The 18,042-nt window shown below is 37.2% G+C and overlaps 3 protein-coding genes across 4 annotated transcripts in view; all 3 read left to right on the top strand.

Annotated features, from left to right (window-relative positions):
• The window catches only part of LOC113026071 (synaptosomal-associated protein 25-B), a 42,644-nt gene extending 39,871 nt beyond the window's left edge, over nucleotides 1-2,773 (top strand). For both annotated transcript variants that reach the window (XM_026174499.2, XM_026174506.2), the window contains exons 7-8: nucleotides 645-789; nucleotides 1,370-2,773. In XM_026174499.2, coding sequence (XP_026030284.1) covers nucleotides 645-789; nucleotides 1,370-1,438 — 214 coding nt within the window. In that variant the 3' untranslated portion in view covers nucleotides 1,439-2,773. The remainder of the gene's footprint in view (nucleotides 1-644; nucleotides 790-1,369) is intronic.
• Nucleotides 2,774-4,603: 1,830 nt separating this feature from the next.
• On the top strand, nucleotides 4,604-7,289 carry cox5ab (cytochrome c oxidase subunit 5Ab). The gene is made up of 5 exons (XM_026174519.2): nucleotides 4,604-4,790; nucleotides 6,334-6,450; nucleotides 6,561-6,682; nucleotides 6,827-6,949; nucleotides 7,160-7,289. The coding sequence occupies exons 1-4, from the start codon at nucleotides 4,718-4,720 to the stop codon at nucleotides 6,938-6,940; spliced, it is 426 nt and encodes a 141-aa protein (XP_026030304.1). The 5' UTR covers nucleotides 4,604-4,717; the 3' UTR covers nucleotides 6,941-6,949; nucleotides 7,160-7,289.
• A 1,114-nt stretch (nucleotides 7,290-8,403) lies between these two features.
• On the top strand, nucleotides 8,404-16,504 carry fam219b (family with sequence similarity 219 member B). The gene is made up of 7 exons (XM_026174487.2): nucleotides 8,404-8,623; nucleotides 10,530-10,638; nucleotides 11,368-11,461; nucleotides 11,590-11,667; nucleotides 12,648-12,699; nucleotides 14,029-14,179; nucleotides 14,270-16,504. Exons 1-6 carry the CDS (start codon nucleotides 8,549-8,551, stop codon nucleotides 14,176-14,178), a joined length of 558 nt encoding a protein of 185 aa, XP_026030272.1. The 5' UTR covers nucleotides 8,404-8,548; the 3' UTR covers nucleotide 14,179; nucleotides 14,270-16,504.
• The last annotated feature ends 1,538 nt before the right edge of the window (nucleotides 16,505-18,042 follow it).

The following is an 18,042-nucleotide window of genomic DNA, read 5'->3' as shown; positions in this document are numbered from 1 at the left end:
CCCTCATGTTGAAAGTCATTCAGTAATACCTAGTTATGTAATTTGCTGTCTGAAAGGTGAACATTTGTACTTTTAAACGTGATGTTTCTAACCCTTCATTCTCACTAGAGACAAAAACACTGTAGTAGTTAGTGTTTCCTTCTTAAAGCAGATGTGTTATGTGTTAACCTATTTTCTGTTGTGCACGTACTTCACAGTAGAAAATGGTCACCAATAATGCTAATATTTTAAGTTAGAGCATGTACAGGTATTTCCTTTGTGCCAGTAGGGCAGGCTTTTCTACTTTTCTGTCTATATGATTTCAGTGAGAGCAGAAATTCCTCACAGGTAGAAACCCGACTGCCTTCTATTTAAACCTTTGGTTTGCAAGAGGCAGTCAAACAGAACACACCAGACTTAAAGAAACCCTCCTGTAGAGGCAAATGAGTTACAATGACTCACAGACAATGGATAAACTGAGGGGCTGCATGAATAAGACCTTTTAGTAAGGAATAAGGATTGGATAAGGGCTTTTTAAAATTAATATTACATGTTTTTAGGAAGCAATTTAACTCCATTAAAATGCTCTCCAGCACAATCCAACAACAGCTCCCATTGACCTTAAGCCAATAAGCAGTCTCACTTCAACCTTGTGAATTTTTCAGGGTAACAAATGATGCTCGGGAGAATGAGATGGATGAGAACCTGGAGCAGGTGGGCGGCATCATTGGCAACCTGCGTCACATGGCCCTGGACATGGGTCAGGAGATTGACACGCAGAACCGCCAGATTGACAGGATCATGGACAAGGTAGTGTACAGTCAGAGCTTTTTATGCCACTACCATGAACAGTATTCAGTTTATTTGATATGGGATGGTGTTTTATATCTGTATAATAAATATATATGATGTTTGATGGAAACAAGTCAGCTTCAAAAATGACGCTTTGAAATATATCTAGACTGACTCATTAGGTTATAATTTCTCAAAACATTAAAAAAAAAAGAAGAAGAAAAAGACAGAAATCGAAAAAAGGAATTAAAATCAGAACGTGTAGTTGGACCGTTCCATTGCTGGAATTTTATGTAATGCAAATAAAACACAAAAATACGTGCAAAATATAACTGTATAGAAAAAACAGAAGTTGGCTAATGGATTACAGGCTTGGCATCAGGGTATATAACAGCAGATATAAACCAGTTGTGCTGACTTTGATCAGATTTAGCCCCGATTTCACACACTAATGGGGAATTCCTGATTCACGTGCCATTGCATACTTTATCCATCCATTCAGTATCTTCATTTAATTTGCCCCTCTCCAATCTTTAGCACTGGTTTGACCACATTTTCCTACCTGAGCTCTATAACAGTTGGTGCTTCTTTCTTTCAGGCTGATTCCAACAAGACCAGGATTGATGAGGCCAACCAGCGTGCCACAAAGATGTTGGGCAGTGGCTAAACTACAGCGAAAAGTGCTTTCACCCTATTTAATCCATGTCACCCTAACCCCCACCCCCCCCAAAAAAACAAACAAAAACAAACAAAAAAAGAAACCCTCAACCAAACCTATCCCTGCCCTTAACATCGACACCTGGCGCCCTCTTCCTTTGCTTAGTAGCAGGCACTGCAAAATTATGCTTTTATTGTGATACTGATAGAGTTTTGCACACATGCACATATCACACGTTGCTCTGCTCGCCCATCCAACTCCTGCATCACTTCCAGTCCTTGTTGTCAGTGTTGTTCTGTGATGTTGCTCATCTAATTTTGTTTAAAAAAAAAATAGTTACACAACCACCAGTCAAACTCTTTCCATGCTGTACATAGTGTTTCTTTAATGGTTTCAGTGATTTAGATCACGTGTCCTGTTTTCTTCATCATTCTTTCTTTTTTTTAAAAAAAAAAGTATATGTGTAAGATAAGTTGTATGTACCCCCCGTTTCAAAATGTCCTTCACTCATATCAGTATTCTGGTGTTGTCACACAGTGTATTCAACAGTTAAGATGTTGTGATGCTACAGTACCAATAAGGCCACACTGATTTGAAGTTACCAAATGAACATGCAGCCTTTACTGTTTATTACCAAGGCTACTGTTTAAATACATTTAATGGCCATAGTTGACCAAGTGTCTGGGCCATTTGGATGAAGATGTGGCTTTCTGGTCAAGACTATACACTGGTATTTTATCAACTCAATTAACAGAGCAGTCTTAAAAGAATATAATGCCATTTAAACTGTATAGAACAAGTATTTTTCCTCAGGGAGCGAAATCTGACCATTTAAAAACAAAAGCAAAATGTTTGTTTAATGCATTGAAATCTATAAAAGCCACCGCTTATAAGGCTTGGTGTGTAGGTGAACAACTGCAGTTTCTTATGGTCTGAATAGCATCATTGATAATCAGACAAATATTAGCATTAATCACAGTGAATGTACAAGGATGTGAGGCTTTGATGGAGGTCAGAGGTCAAGCAATCAATCCAACAACTTATTCACGTACCATGCTACAATTTATTCATGATCCAACCCTAGCAATATAAAGTAGTGCATTAAACGTATTATGCATGTCCATCTGCTGCTAGAAAACACAAATTAATTCAGTTAAACAAGCAAATATACCCCAACATGGAAACCGCATGCTACTATGTAGGCCACACAGAGGAGGGACCCGTATTTATCTGCAATGGTGCCACTCTTTGTTTCATGTCTCTTTACCTTTCCAAACTGTGACCATCACTGTAAAATAAAACCTTGGAAAATGCCAATAAAACTATCATAACTGTAGAATCATACTGAGTTTTCTTCCTTTTTTTGGAACAGAGTGGAAGTGGTGAGAAAACAGTTTGAGTAATGGCGTTAAATGTCTGCAGTGTTACACTACACACAAGTTAACACCTAATCTGAGTGTGTGAGTTGGTTAACAATTGTAGTAGCATTTTCAGATTCTGTATTTTTTATGTCTTTCTTCAGAATAAAGTACAATAATTGTTATGCAAGGAATCAGAGCCACAGTGACATGTATGGATTTTATCTGGAATAGTTGAACAGTGTACTCCACCCCTTGCCCTATGAGCTGGGGTAGGCTCAAGAGATAGGCTTAAGAGAATAAATGAACTCAGAAGTTTTGGCTTCTTGGAAACATTTTGAGGTTTCATGATATCTGTATCATCTCATTTTTCACTTTATGGTGAATTTTTGAATTTCTATTCTTATTCCAGATGACTTTACATAAGAACAGTAACTTAAATTGTAAAGACTCTTATAAGAGTCTAATATCATTTCAAACTCATATGGGAACATGAATGTTCTGTGTAAATCCAATTTAAGAAAATGTTTTTTTTTCTGCTGCTGTTCCATGGTGAGGTCAGAGGTCAGGGAGCTTATAATTACATGTTTAAAGGAATTCTGAAATTGAGGCTAAATGCCTAAACATACAACGTCAACATGGATATTTACAGAGAAAAGAAGAAAATAAAAGCCTGACTCGGATAGAGAAAGATAGAAAGAGACAGGCAGAGACAGAGAAGGAAAGATGTGCAGCAACACATTACACTAATGGACATCTACTGTGGTGCTCTGGGCTTAGGGGGGATTACAGTTCACCGCGTCACTAAGAACACACACACACACACACACACACACACACACACACACACACACACACACACACAAACTTGAATCAACACATGACAGAGTGATCCACTGTACCTTAGTTACATCCACAGCAAAGGCCTGTCATGTGACTACAGACAACCCCCACATAAATCAGTATTTGAAAACTCTAAAGTATTTGATCATTTGTGTTTTGCATTGACATCTTCCACTTCTTTGACTTGGGCTGCACCTGCAGCCATACTAGAAAATTACTCGTGCTGTTACAACCAGAGGGCTAAAGACTATATTTTAAAACCAACAGCTCCCTCTGCTGGTGTTATAGGCCATTACCAGTGGTGTTACACTGTACCAACTTGAAATATGAATTTTAGTTTAGTAATTTACTAGTCTACTCCACTATTAAATTAGTTTACTAGTCTAATATATAAAACTATTAAACTAGTTTAGCTTATGAAGCCAAACTAGTTTGCTAGCCAAACCTCTGCTTAACTGATGTAATTATGGGACGGACAAATGATTTCGAAGATGGAACTGCCAGACAGGTGGAAAGGAGGATGACCACGGAGAAGATTCGTGTATTTAGTGAAGGAGTACATGCAGAGGATTGGGCTCACAGAGGAGGATGATCGGGATATTGTGAGCATCGATACTCAGCTATGGCGACCCCTAAAGGAAGCAGCCAAAAGAAGATAAGTGAAAGCAAAAATTCAACGCAAAATTCGAAAATATAAAACTGTAATAACTTTTATTTCTGCATATATGACTATATTGGGCATAATACTAATTTTCCATAATTGGAAAACGAAACTAAAAATAAAATGGAAACTAAAATGAAAAAAATATAAATGAGCAAGAAGAAAAAAATTCTTTTTAGAAATTTTATTGTTAAATCAATATATTTATATATTACTTTATAGTAGCAAAAAAACCCAAACAAAAAAACAACAACAACAAAAAACAAAAAAACAACAAAAAACAAATCGCTCACGGCAACGGCCTGGAGGAGGCATTCGGCTGGCTTCGTTCAGTCACGTGACCATGGCGCCCTCGTCGTGTCCTTCCGTAGGTCCAGAGTACCCCTTTCTAGCACGTACAGGACGGTTAGTATCCAGTGCGGTAACATGTTCCGTGCCGTTTTCCGACTGTCAGCTTCAGGAGCGCGGAGTCTGACTCGGTCACGACCCTGCTACTCAGGTAGGACCGTCTGCTTTGCACCTTACTTGAAATTAAACAAACTGTGTGATAAATTAAGTAAAATGGGCTCGTATAGCTACCCAGCTAGCTTAGCTAACCCTGTGTGCTTGTATGTAGCTAGAAGCTAACATGGGGTGACATTGAATTAAAGTTGTGACCTGCTGTGTTTAAGGGTCTGAAATTAAAATAGTCTGGTGTTTTCACCTTTCGTTGTGTGATTTAAATATTGAGGCGCGAAGTGAATTAAAGCGTAAAAGTCACGACCTTGCGATGACCCTCCTCGGTTTGTTTGAGAGAGTCAGCGACCGCAGTTTGCACGCAGCTCATATCAACACGTTGAACTATGGTCAAAATTGAATGCAAATCACAATGCTACAGAGTTTGATCTAAGATTTACACCATGAGTATGTATTTTTGGCCTTTTTAATGCTGCTGTTCTCCTGAAATAACCGACCCGAGCTCACCTGTGCAGGTCATCTAATGTTAGTTGACGGTATATGGCAGACGGGTTTAGAACATTAATGAGTGCTATGTAAAAAGTTAATCATTATTCAGGATTGTTGGACTAAATAAATGGAGGCATTACAGTATTTGGTAGAAGTGGTTTTCACTATCTGTCCTTCAGTTAGTTTAAGAAGGTGCTCTGCTGCCTGTCCAGTAAGCGGTGCAGAGGGTCATCTGGATTATCCATAATGCATAACAGTTTGTTCAGTGACCTCCTCTCTACGACAAATTCTTAGTTTGCTGGCTTCCTACACTGGAAATAAAGAAACTGAAACCAAACTCGTTTACGTCTTCAAATGTACACGCAAACACCAGCTACTGTGATCAAGGCGATGTAGCAATAAATTGCATGACCCTATTTCACTTTACTCCCTCAAAATGTGTAACGACTACTGTTGTGCGTGTTTTCACTCTTTCTGTAATGCCGCTGGAATTTATAACTTTGGTACAGTACTTTGAGTTCTGTTTCTGTGTATAAAATGCAATTTCATACCAGAGTAGAAATGAAAAGGAATTAGAAGGTTTTTGACAATGTACCCTTGTTCAAAAGCCTCTGAGGTTGCATTCAGCCAGAGTGAAAAGTGATAAGAAGCAGCACTGTTAATGATAAGGCCATGCGAAGAGCAGTGGGGCTTTGAGTACTGTGGAAAAAAAATCAGTTTAACAGCAAAATGAACATATTGTTTTAAAATATATTGTTTGTTAAAAATGCTTTTGATATCTATTTAAAAAGGTAAATGTTTATTACTATGGTTCAGCACCAAGATGCACTTCCTGTTCATTTGTAGATGCAGGTAATTTTACAGTGTGTTCCAAAAGTTTAAAATGTCACTGTGTGTATGTTTGATTAAGGACCTGGAATGTTTTATTTACTTTAAGTACAATACAGTGTTTTAGAACTTTCTTTGTCTCGGGTAACAAAAAAAATAAATGTATGTTTTTTTAAGTCCAAATTAGTTCAGTTTTAAACTGTATTATTTATGTATGTATGTAATACAAGTATGTCCTTGAAACTTATTTATTGAATCCTTTTTTCAAGCTCCCTTGGCCTCCAGGTGCTACTCCCATGGAAAGGTGGAGACAGATGAGGAGTTTGATTCCCGTTGGGTCACTTACTTCAGCAAGCCTGACTTAGATGCTTGGGAACTCAGGAAAGGTGACTTTGAGTGGATTATTTTTGTATTGTTATAGTTCAAATGAGGGTTACTCTAAAAATCATAACTTTAAAATGACGTTGCTACTTCTGTAAACTAAACACACACACAGGAATGAACACCCTAATTGGATATGATTTGGTACCTGAACCCAAGATCTTGGATTCGGCATTAAGAGCTTGTCGGAGGCTGAACGACCTGGCCAGTGCCATCCGCATCCTTGAAGCTGTCAAGGTGTGTAAGACTCATTTCAATAAAATATGCCATTAGAGGAAATGAAGTCACATAAATCGTAGTCTTTGAGATTACAATTGGATGTACACCTTGTTAGGATTTTTTTGTGCCTTACAGCTGATCACATTTTTATCTTTATCTTAGGACAAAGCAGGCCCCCATAAAGACATCTATCCCTACCTGATCCAAGAGCTAAAGCCCACCCTCACAGAACTCGGCATTTCAACACCAGAAGAGCTGGGAATTGACAAGTTGTAGATTATCAAGGTGAGACTGCACCATACTGCAGCATGTTACCTGGATGGGCAGTGTGGATTTTAAAAAGAATTGCTTCAGGCATTAGTAACTGATGCTGCCCAGTGCTACCTCGAACTGTGCATTTGCATGCTGTTCTACTTTATTGCACAATATTATTGCAGATTATGTGGCCCGTTACGTACTTTCAATTGCAAACTTGTTTTGTTTCTCTTTCCTCAGGTTATTAGATGTATAAAGAGATGAGCTTTCCCGATTCTCTCCATGCTGAATTGCCAATATTGTTTAAATCCTAGCTGTCCTGTGGTGTACAAAATAATGGACCTTATAAATAAACCAGAAATTGATGATGTGTGCTTGTTCTTTGTCTATGACTAATACATCCTTTGATGTACTTAATTACACCTTCATAAATATCTGATGTGAAGAATAGATAATAACCAGCTGAACTCTATTTAAAAGGATAGGAACTGTAGCATTTTTTTTTTTTTAAACGGATGGTCATGATGAATTCGATGAACCAGTGTTTTAGATTTTAGTCAGTCCTTACAGTACCCATGTTTATTGCCTATAAATAAAAAAAAACAAACAACAAAAAAAAAACCCCACTCCAAAACCTCCAGGGTCGCAAGCAAACAGGAGGCTGAAGACGATCAAAGGAGCAAAAGAAGTGTGTGAGCAAAATCCATTTTAGTGAATCAGAAGACTCCCTGATGGCTGCAGATCCTGACTGTAGACTATGCAGAGCTGGGCTAGTAATTACATCTCAAAGAGAGCAATTAATTTGTATTTTGAACTGTTTCTCATTCTCATATTTTTATATATTATATACACAGATGAAACCCTAATGAAAATGTAATTTTTAAAGTAATTCCCAAGTTAAAGAATTTTAAGTGTTTCCTTTTGCTCCTCTTGCTTTCTAAAGAAACCTAGTTTAGATATGCTATGTTAAAACTCCAAAGTTATTTTTAATAATAAAATATTTCTATCCAGATATTTAGGTGTATATGTAATACAAATGTAGACTTTTTATTTTTCACTTGGTCACAACCGTTTTAGACCTCTCTCTGGGCTCTTATTTTTGCCCATCAGGTGGCGATGAGAGGCTAGAAATCATCCTGGTTGTAACTATATATTTGCGTAAATAATATATTTAAATTGATACGTGTATCTTATTCATTTTTGCTTAATGTATTTATTGTATTACTGTAACTTGAAACCAAGTCATTGCTTGAAACTGCTTGAAAAAACTTTCGTTTAGTTTCACGTGAACCGTGAACATTAATTGGCAAATATGACAGTCTAGTATTATGACAGTTTAGTGACACATTTAAGGCCCCTTTAATATTTATCCGCAATTTTCTTAATAAGCTGGGCCGGGCTGCTTTGTCGTACTTCATGATTTTATAAACCATTTAAGGAAACATTCTCGAGTCGAGCAGGGTTTTATTTTGAAGTTTCTGATTCCCGGAAGTAGTATGAAACCTGTCCCGCGAGAGCACAGCTAGCTAACAGAAGTTCCTGTTTGCTTATGGACTAAAAGTCCCTTCCCAATGGGGCAGCTGTCAACATGGGTGTGTTGCGGCGTAAACTGTGACAACTAAAGCCAAGATGATGAACGACATTTTGGAGGAGCCGGAGAAGGACTCCCTGCTGGAGGCACAGCAGGATTCGCAGGGTTTGTCGGTAATGTCAGCTAAACCTAGCTAACGGGGGAGGATAGCTAACTAGCTTAGCGTTTGATTTTTGACATTTCGCTAATTGGGAAATCATTTCAAAATCATTATAAGGATGAACAAGACTTCGTTGATAGACCTTAATAAGTGTGGGAGAAATTAATGGAGAGTGAGTGAAATGAAAAATTATCAGAAGTATAGCTGTTTTTGCAAATCGAAAGGACTAAAACTATAGTTTTTAATTTCTCTTATATTCTTTGGCTGCTGCAATGTAATAGACAGCCCTGGGGAGGAGCTGGAGCTAAATCAAAAATGAATCCAAACGAGATTCGTTGCAATATTAAACATATTAACTAATTAATTCAGTTTCTATTTCTGTTTTGTAAATAATAGCACTAGGATATTTTTCTAAAAAGATGATTAATTACAATAATATTTGACTGATGTACAGTACTGTGCAATTGTCTTGGGTAGCTTCTCATTTCTGTATATTGTTCTGCAAAAATGGGAAATAGTTGCAGTGATTTTTTTTTTTTAAACTTGTGCAAGTGTGCATGAAAATAAGGCTGTTGCTTGGTCTGAAATACACTGGGAAGCCATGTTGGGAGAAAATCCTCCTGAGTTTCTGTGACAAACCTGCTACATAAAATACAGCAGTGCTGTTACAGTTTTGATTCTTTCTTCCTGGTTGGTGACTGGCATTCATTCATATGCATCTTTGCTGATTTGACAAAAGTCCAACTGGGATAACCGCATGTTTTAAGAGCTTTCTTTACACACCTATATTACTTTTCTTTCTGTCGGTGCTATAGAGTGCTGGCTATCCCAAGTTTGTGTTCCAGTGGCTGGTGGAAAGTGTGTGTTTCCAGTAAACTTAAAGGTTTAGGCTTCTATCCTCCTCAATGATCACAGCACAGACCAGGGACAATGATCACAGCACAGACCAGGGACAATAACCTATTATGCTTCGTATCCTCCCTGGTGAACCTTGTTTTTATCCACTGTTGATTTGTTTGGTATAGGCTTCTACTTGTTTTTTGACCCAGTTGTCATCCATGTATCAGTACCAGTGGCTAGGTGTTATCCCTTTGAAGGAGCCCAAAGCTTTAATTTCCACTTCCTCTGTGTAAAGGTTATGTACAATGGGTTATAGGGGGAGCCCATGGTACATCCGTGCTTATGTCTGTAGCAATTCTAATTGTTTTTGATACATGTGGTGGTAAGGCAAAAGTGTACTGCAGTGCAAATCTGATTGTAAAGCTGGTTCTGTTGTGTAAGGAACTTTCTTTACTCTTACTATACTCATTTAATGACTGTCTCCAATGCCTCGGTTGTAGGTAGGTATACAAACGAAAAGGTAGACAACATCAAAGGACCCTATGGTTTAATCTGGAATGAGTGCAAGTTTGCGGACCTTGTTGGTGAAGTCAGTGGAGTTTTTGAACAAATGTGTTTTTTGTAACAGGCTACTGATAAGAAATTGGTTTTTCTTATGGTTTCTCTTATATGTAGATGCAACACTATTTTATACCTTAAGTTAAGTGTTTTTCATGGTTGAATGTTTCATAAGTCTGTGTGAAGTGGTTTTGAAAAACTTTGAAAGACCTTCAAAAGCTGAGAGAACTGTTGCTCAAGACATGTGAAAAGATTAGAAGACAGCTTCTTGGAATCAAAATACTTTAAAAAAATGAGTGGTGTTTCAAGACTTTACACGGTGCTGTATATCTTGTTCTGTCCTTTTGTTCCACCCTGTTATTGTAACATGTAAACCATTTTATCTTTTCAGTGATTTTCACCATATAAAGGACAGTCACTTCATTTCATTGTACAGTACATTGTATTTTGACAGTGAAGCTGATGATTGAGTAATTTATTAAGTAAGATACTGATTGTGCTTTCAATTTTTGAAACTTGAGGGGCCAAGTAGTGGCACAAGACCTAAGAGCATAGATGGCGGCATCAGGCCTGTGGAAAAAAGAGGACCTTACATCATGTCCAGAGCGCCAGCCATCCATCTCAAACTACGTAAGTATTTCCTCACCTCAAACAGTTGGTGGCATAAACACGTCAATTTTATCTCTGTCTGTAGGTCACCAGTCCTCCTGTGATTGTTGTTTTTATGAGGTGATTTATGCTGATGTGCATGAATTGTGTTGAATGTGCACCTAGCAGGAAAACAAATCCTGAGTCATATGACACTGTTGGGCACTCTCAGCTTAACTTAGCCACAAAATATCTTCCTCTTCTTTTTTTTTTTTTTTGTTGTTGTTTGTTTGTTTTAATGCAGTCCTGCCTAGGGGCCTGAAGATCTTAGCCTAGTCTTTTTTTGGGGCCCTGTCCCTTGCACAGAGTTTCTTTTGGATTTTCTAAATCTTGTAATGATACCCCGTACAATGTACAATAAGACTCTCATCTTATGTTTTTCGCAGAGTGGTAAACCACTGCCAGTCTGCCTCTCCCTGGGATGTTCTTTATATCCAAAGTCATGTTACTTATTAACTAAATAGATGTTAGACATTTCATTGGATACAAAACTTTTCTAGTCAATGGTTCATACATCTCAATTTATTTTTAAAAGTGCATAGGAGTGTTTTTAGTCTGACTCACTATGAAATTCGTAGGTGTTATGAAAATGGGTTATAGGTTATATAGGTTAAATTTTTCTGCCTGTGTAAACTGTCAGTGTTTACTTTCATTCTCCACTCCCTCTATGGTCAGTTCTGCCCTAACAAAAATTTCTTTTGTTATCTCAAGAGAAACACAGGGAGATGGCGAGGAAAGCGCTGAAGAAGAAAGCTCTCTCACCGGGGCCTCCAGTGACGCACCAGCCCAGACAGGGAGCCAAGAGGTCAGAAGAAAAGAATATCAGAGGAAGCAGCTTTTTGTGATGTCAGCATAATGAAGATGAACTGTGATTTATTATTCTAATGTTGTTTCTGGTTGTCTTTTGGGTTTGTTTGTTTGTTTGTTTTTTAGGATGGTGAAATATAACAAGGGCTATGCTGCTTTGAGTCAGCACGCTGAGGATACTTTGGTTGCAATTGACTCAGACAGGTATGGTCAAACCTGGTATTCATGTTATTAGGTTAAAACAGTAGTACACTAAGGACTAACGGTCTGGTGTTATCATTCAAATCCTTACCTACTTAACTCTGTCCAAAGAATGTAAGATGAATCAAGATGTTAAACTCATTTAGACGTTAAATAACCACATGATGTCTAACCCACCATATGTCATATCTTACCAATTCAGGTTAGTGTCTGTAAACCTATACTCTACAATCTACAATCTAAAATGTAAACCTGTTAAAAAAAGTCAAAAGGCTTTTAGTAGACAGTTGAATTTTACACATCAAAATGACTGAATTTATTTATGTATGTGTAAATTTACGTTTATATGAAATCATAAGGCAATGTCTTTTTCAAATCGTCAAAGAGAAAGCACACCATTTCAAATATTAAACAAACCAGAACACTTCATAAATTACAGTTGCACTGTTAGGTTTGATATTTATTTATAGGAGTTTTGAACTCTTCCAGCAAGCTCAAAACATTAACATATAGTGCATTATGATTGGTGTTTGGGTCCTTAAAAGTGGAGGAATCTAGAAGAGGTAAAATCACAGCAGCTGTTTGTAAAAGACAAGCGATTACATAGAATAAGATGTGGGTATTTGTCCAGTATAGTTTTGTAAATAGAAAGTATACCAGTGCTTCTGGGCTAATGAAGGCCAAGAAGCCAGATTATAAAGTACACTCATGATGTGCGATCGATAATGAATTTGATATAAACTGTAACACAGAATATACGAATGTAGTCCAAAGGCAACAGCATGTATGCATATAAGTAAAGTTACTATAATGAATAGCGTTTAATAACTTGGTCTGTACAAGTATTTTCCTAACTGTTAAATTAAAACAGGCCCATTTTCTGTAATTCAGTCTAACCTTAATTTTCTTCACTGGGTTCTCAATTTGCTTTCTAAAATTGTGCCTCCTAAGTTATGAAGAATCTGTCCTTCATGTCTTAACAGTGATGAGGAGATTGATTTTGAGCAGTATTCCTCTGGATACTCTTCAGCTGAGGTGAGTTATTTCCACAGGACATTTTTTAGATTCTCTTCGAATCTGTTAGCATTGTGTCAAACTGGTTGGGTGACTTTTAGCCACAGCATGCTGAACTATAGTTTATGTTCTTATCAAATCTGGCTTTTTGATTTTTGTTTTAATTTTAGCTCCCTGCCTTGGTGCTTTGGTGCTTTTTTCACAAACACATTGGATTGACTTGTCAGCACACACCACTGAAACGAGACCACTGAACACACTACCCTTTGCACCACCAAATTACATGCAACCTTGGGAATTTTTTTTCTTCATTAGCATTCAAATCTCTCAATGAATACAGAAGAGAGACTTACCACAAAGCAAGAAAGCACGAGATAAGGCTAATCAAAAAGGTATTGGCTGAAGCACATGATTATTATGCCAACAAAGGTCATTCAGCAAGCAGCTCATTTACAGCTGCACCAGAAATGCATCAGACATTCACAACTGGTAGCAAATTGTTTTTTGTTTGAATTTGTACGCATGCTAGAAACGACATGTACTGAGTACATTTGTGAATAAATGTGAGAATAAAGGATAAGTTTTACTTCTGTTATTTGTCTTTCCCAGGCACTGAGTCTCGTGATTTAAGATTATTATCTTGGTTTGTACCTTGTGGCAAACTGTCTTGTTCTATTCTAACAAGACATACAGAGACTGAGTCATAAAATCTGGAAATAACTTGGCATGTTTCACTTCCAGTTCCTTCCTCTTGAGGTTGGTGGGTTTTTTGAAGGTTTTCTGGTGACAAAAGCTTTAGACACTTTCAAGTTTACTGTCCAGCATGCAGGATGCAAGTAGATACCCCCATCATGAATTTGGACACTTTTACATGTCCCAGAAGTGTTTGCTAAAGAAGACTTCAGAGGTTGTCAGCTATAATGGATACATTACAGCTGAATGACTTCCACATTGTCACCACAATGTTTCTGACATTAGTGTTTTAAGTTTGATCAAGGCTGTATTGATTTTTAAAGATTTACATTCCAAAACGAATATAATAAAGTAACATAACAAAATAACATAACAACACTTCCAAGCTGGCTTACAAAACTATGTGCTAAATGGACTGGTACTCATCAAGAGCCAGGGAATCAAATCATATGCCTTCTGTTTAATAAATGAACTGTTCTACTTCATGAGCACAGCCTCTCACAGAGTGCAGCAGCCCTTGATAGACTTGCCTTTAAATATGTAATTTTGAGGGGGGCAGACTTTCCATGTAAAAATTCATTAAGTAACATTATTTTTAAGTGGTTACACTATTCTGGTTGCATCACATCTCACTTATATTCTGTCTTTGCTCTCCAGATCCATCCTGATTTGAGCAAGCAGCTGCTTCAGGATGGCTATCGCCTGGATGAGATCCCTGACGATGAGGACCTGGACCTGATTCCACCCAAAGCCATGGGCTCCTCTGGGTGCTGCTGCTCTGAGGGCCCGTCCTGCCCCATACAGTGATGTCAGTGCAGTGACTCAAATCTAACAAAGTCTTGGCTCCTGCTTCAGCTTACTTTAATGACTGGTGCCTGACGCCTTCTTTGTCACGCAGCTCCACTGCTGCACTGCTAGAGGACTTCCAGCTCTAAAGCCAAACACCTCTTCATGCAGGACTGCGTGCACTGAGATTGCTCAACCCCCTTTGAAAATGCAGGTGGACGTGAGAACAAGCCTTATCCACTGTGACCCCAAAGCTTGACCTATTTTTTTTATTTATTCTTTTTTTCTTTTGTTTCTTAAAAAAAATAGGACTGTGTGAAATGCTAACTACACTACTGCTCCTAACAGATTAATTCAACATTTAGGATGATGCCCTTGTTAACCCAAGGGTGAACTGGTTACTGTCTTTTGTAATCAGGCAGTTACTTGTGCAACCCTCTAAGCATGACATGCATACAGATATGCTATACAGTCTTACTGTTTCAGCTCTTTGGTGAATCTGCATTACCCAGTTATCAACCAACAGCTACATGAAGTAATTGTACCTTGTTTTATCAATGACATTCCCAGATCACTGAAGTATTAACTATTTTTTTTTCTTTAAAATTACATTTGAGTTTTATTCCTAAATGAAATGGCCACCACATAAATAGTCATGTCTCAACAAAAATAACTACTTACAATCTGAAAGATATAGTTTTTGAGTGGACTCATTAATAACACAAATAATCACTATAAAAGGTCACTACGTTTTACAAGTTGTAATTGAGAAAACTGCGACAAACCGAGGAGGACTAAGCCATCATCTCCTTAAAAAAAACAAAACAAAAAAAAGGTCATTGGACAGGACTGGATAAGGAGAAAGTGAAGCATACTAGTATTCTAGTTGGCAAATGCCACACTGCTGTTTAAGGCACAGCTGTGAGCAGATGGAATAAAGTGCTTTGATACATTTAACTACATTTGGACTTCATAGAAGTCATTATGTGACATTTGCATTTCAGTTTTTTTTATTCGATATGCATTAAGTAACATGGTGTGGTTGAGAAAAATTCAAATATGGATTTATGTTAAAAACTTTTGTGTTCAAAGATGGATATGTAGCATTTTGATTTAGAGCCTCATTCAGGGTATGATTCAACTAAGAGTTACTTTATTTTATTTATATATATATATATATATATTTGTCATTATTTGTTGAAGACACTAACTATTGTGACACGATAACATGACAGCAGATCACCATTAGAATCAAACTTTTAGTCCAGCCTTATGTTATTTTATTAAGCTTATACTATATGTTGGCCTCATTTTCTGTGTTATGTGTTGCTGATGCCTACATAATGGACGCACTTATGTACTGAAAAAAATTAAACTGGAAGACAATTTTTCTTTTTCCACTTTTAAAAATGTATGTGTTCACTGACATGCTACAGCCTGGGTGATATTTTACTGTTAACTGTTTGAAACCGTAGTAAAAGGAAAAGATGTTAAATGTCAGAGTAAGTGGTAGTGATCACTTCTCAGGAGATTTATTTGTGTGTATGTGTGTGCATGCGTGAGTGATGGATGGATGGGTGGGTGTATGATCATAAATAGAAATGATTTGGTTTTCCACTTACATTTACGAAATAGAAATTAGGAAACTGCACAACGAGTCAAGTGCAGGGAGGACATGTGGCTGCTATTTTTACTGAGATACTGGCCACTCTGTTACTTCCTTTGCTGTGATGTTAACTCTCAGTGGTGTGAATAAATGATATAGCATACCACTTGATCAACATAACAAATTGAGGACTGGAAAAGTGACATTTTGTGCAATGACAAAGTAGGAACCTTGGTTTGTACTTTACAAAGTTGGAATCAGTTCCTTTTTTCCCCTTACACCTTTGCACTGTAAGGTGTTAGAAAATCTTACCTTACTAGTATTTGTCACGCACACCATCTCCTCCCAGCACTACTTGGTTGTAATGTGGTTGTTTAAGGAATAAAAGCTGATTCTACTATAACACTTAAGTGTGAGTTACTCGATACAGGTGTGAACTAAATGCTTTATAATGGACCAGCTGAATTTATAGTGTATTGACGCCGGCCCTGGCTCTGCACGTTCTTATGTACATACAATTTTGCACTTAACACCAGTGGTCAGTAGCAAGTACACTTGACTCACCTGTACTATGCAACTATTGGGACAATCTGTATGGTGTACATCCCTGTGATGAGATAGTGTTGTTGCGTGCAAAATGCAATAACAGGTTGTTTTTTTTATGATGGTAAATGCTAATCTTTTTATTTGAATTGTATTGTTAATTGGTTTACATTAAAAAATAAAAATCAGTTGATTATGCTTATGTGTCTTATTTTTGATTAGCTATTATTAGTTGTTCTTTGGTAAATGGGTAGTAACCACTTGCCTGCTACTATGTGGATTTTCAAGATATTAAAACTCATGAACTCTTTAAAACTTCTCAAGGTTTCCTGTAATATCAGGCACGTAGACATTTGCAGCTTTAAATCCTGGATTTTTTTGAGTCCTGGACCTTTATGGATTGGACATCCCACAGACTCTCAGTCAAAATAAGATTTGGGGAATTTGTAGAACAACCTTTTGTCATGTCCCTCAAAGATTTTATGCTACTGAACCATTGTTGCTCTATCAGAATACATTTTGCTCTTTCTTTTAGTGTTTAGTTACATTTACATTTACATGAATGTTACGTTTCATAGCAGAACATTCACCAGAATAGCACATAGTTCTTCTGTGTTTTGCTGCCATTTCTTTTAGGTAAAAAAACTGCAAACACACCTGAAACTGTCAGTGACACCTGGAACATCTCAGAGGACGCGCACATTTTGATCACATTTTTCATCAATCAGTAATTAAAAAAAAAAAAAAAAATCCACCTTAGATGTTACTTTAATAATTATCAGCACAACAGCATCAATAGCCTAATTTGTTTTTTCCCCCCCTAACAGCCCTCCCCATCCTTATTTATATTAGTTTCACTTCATATTTTTCTCCAACTTGTCTGTGCCCCACCAGTGGGGACCCACCCAACCCCTCACAGTTTCAGAACCACTGCTGTCAGGAGATATTCAGTATTACAGACTGCACCTATCTGTGTCTTCACTGACACGGCTGACTACTGCAGTTGTTGTAGTTTTCACTCGTTTTTACTTTCATTCAGCACTTTTGTTTTCATTACTTTCCAGGCTGCATTTTCTCACTTCAATTTGATTTTTGTTGGCAAGTTTTATGGAAACACATTATAATCACACACTATTAAGCCTTTGCAAGATGTTAGTTAATATGTATTTCATCATCAAAGTATTACTTCTTCTTAGTATGTCGTTTATAAACACTGATATAAATGCTTTACTGTTCTTTAACAAGCTCACCTATAACGTGTTCAACGACAGCATTTTTATATTTTATAAATGACGGATTAACAATTTCTAAATACAGTTACATCAATTACATCAAGCACAAACAAATGTTTTATAAATACTTGTACTACATTGTAATTCATGAATAATTAAAACAGCTACTAGTCGTTAGTAAAGCATTTTGTGTGAATCTAAAGGGAAGACAATCTATGTCTGACAAAGCTTTACAAATGAAACTGAACGGTCAGCAGGACCTCAAGACTCAAACAGGCCTCAGCTATCTTCACAAGAGACAAAGGAAAGACACAAAGCACAAGGGGATCCAGCACATACAAATTTCTACTGCATGATGCAAACATAATTCACTGTTTTCAGAATAATGAAATGTATGTTGGGCCAGAGACACAGCGTTTAGCACTCTTTAATATGGTTATCAGCCCACCCTGTGCAACTATAACAGCTTCAACTCTTCTAGAAAGCTTTCCACAAGTTTTAGGA

This window comes from Astatotilapia calliptera, chromosome 1, assembly GCF_964374335.1.
Source record: "Astatotilapia calliptera chromosome 1, fAstCal68.1, whole genome shotgun sequence".
NCBI lineage: Eukaryota > Metazoa > Chordata > Actinopteri > Cichliformes > Cichlidae > Astatotilapia > Astatotilapia calliptera.
The sequence above is the reverse complement of the archived record's forward strand: the minus strand, read 5'-3'. Positions and strand labels throughout refer to the sequence as shown.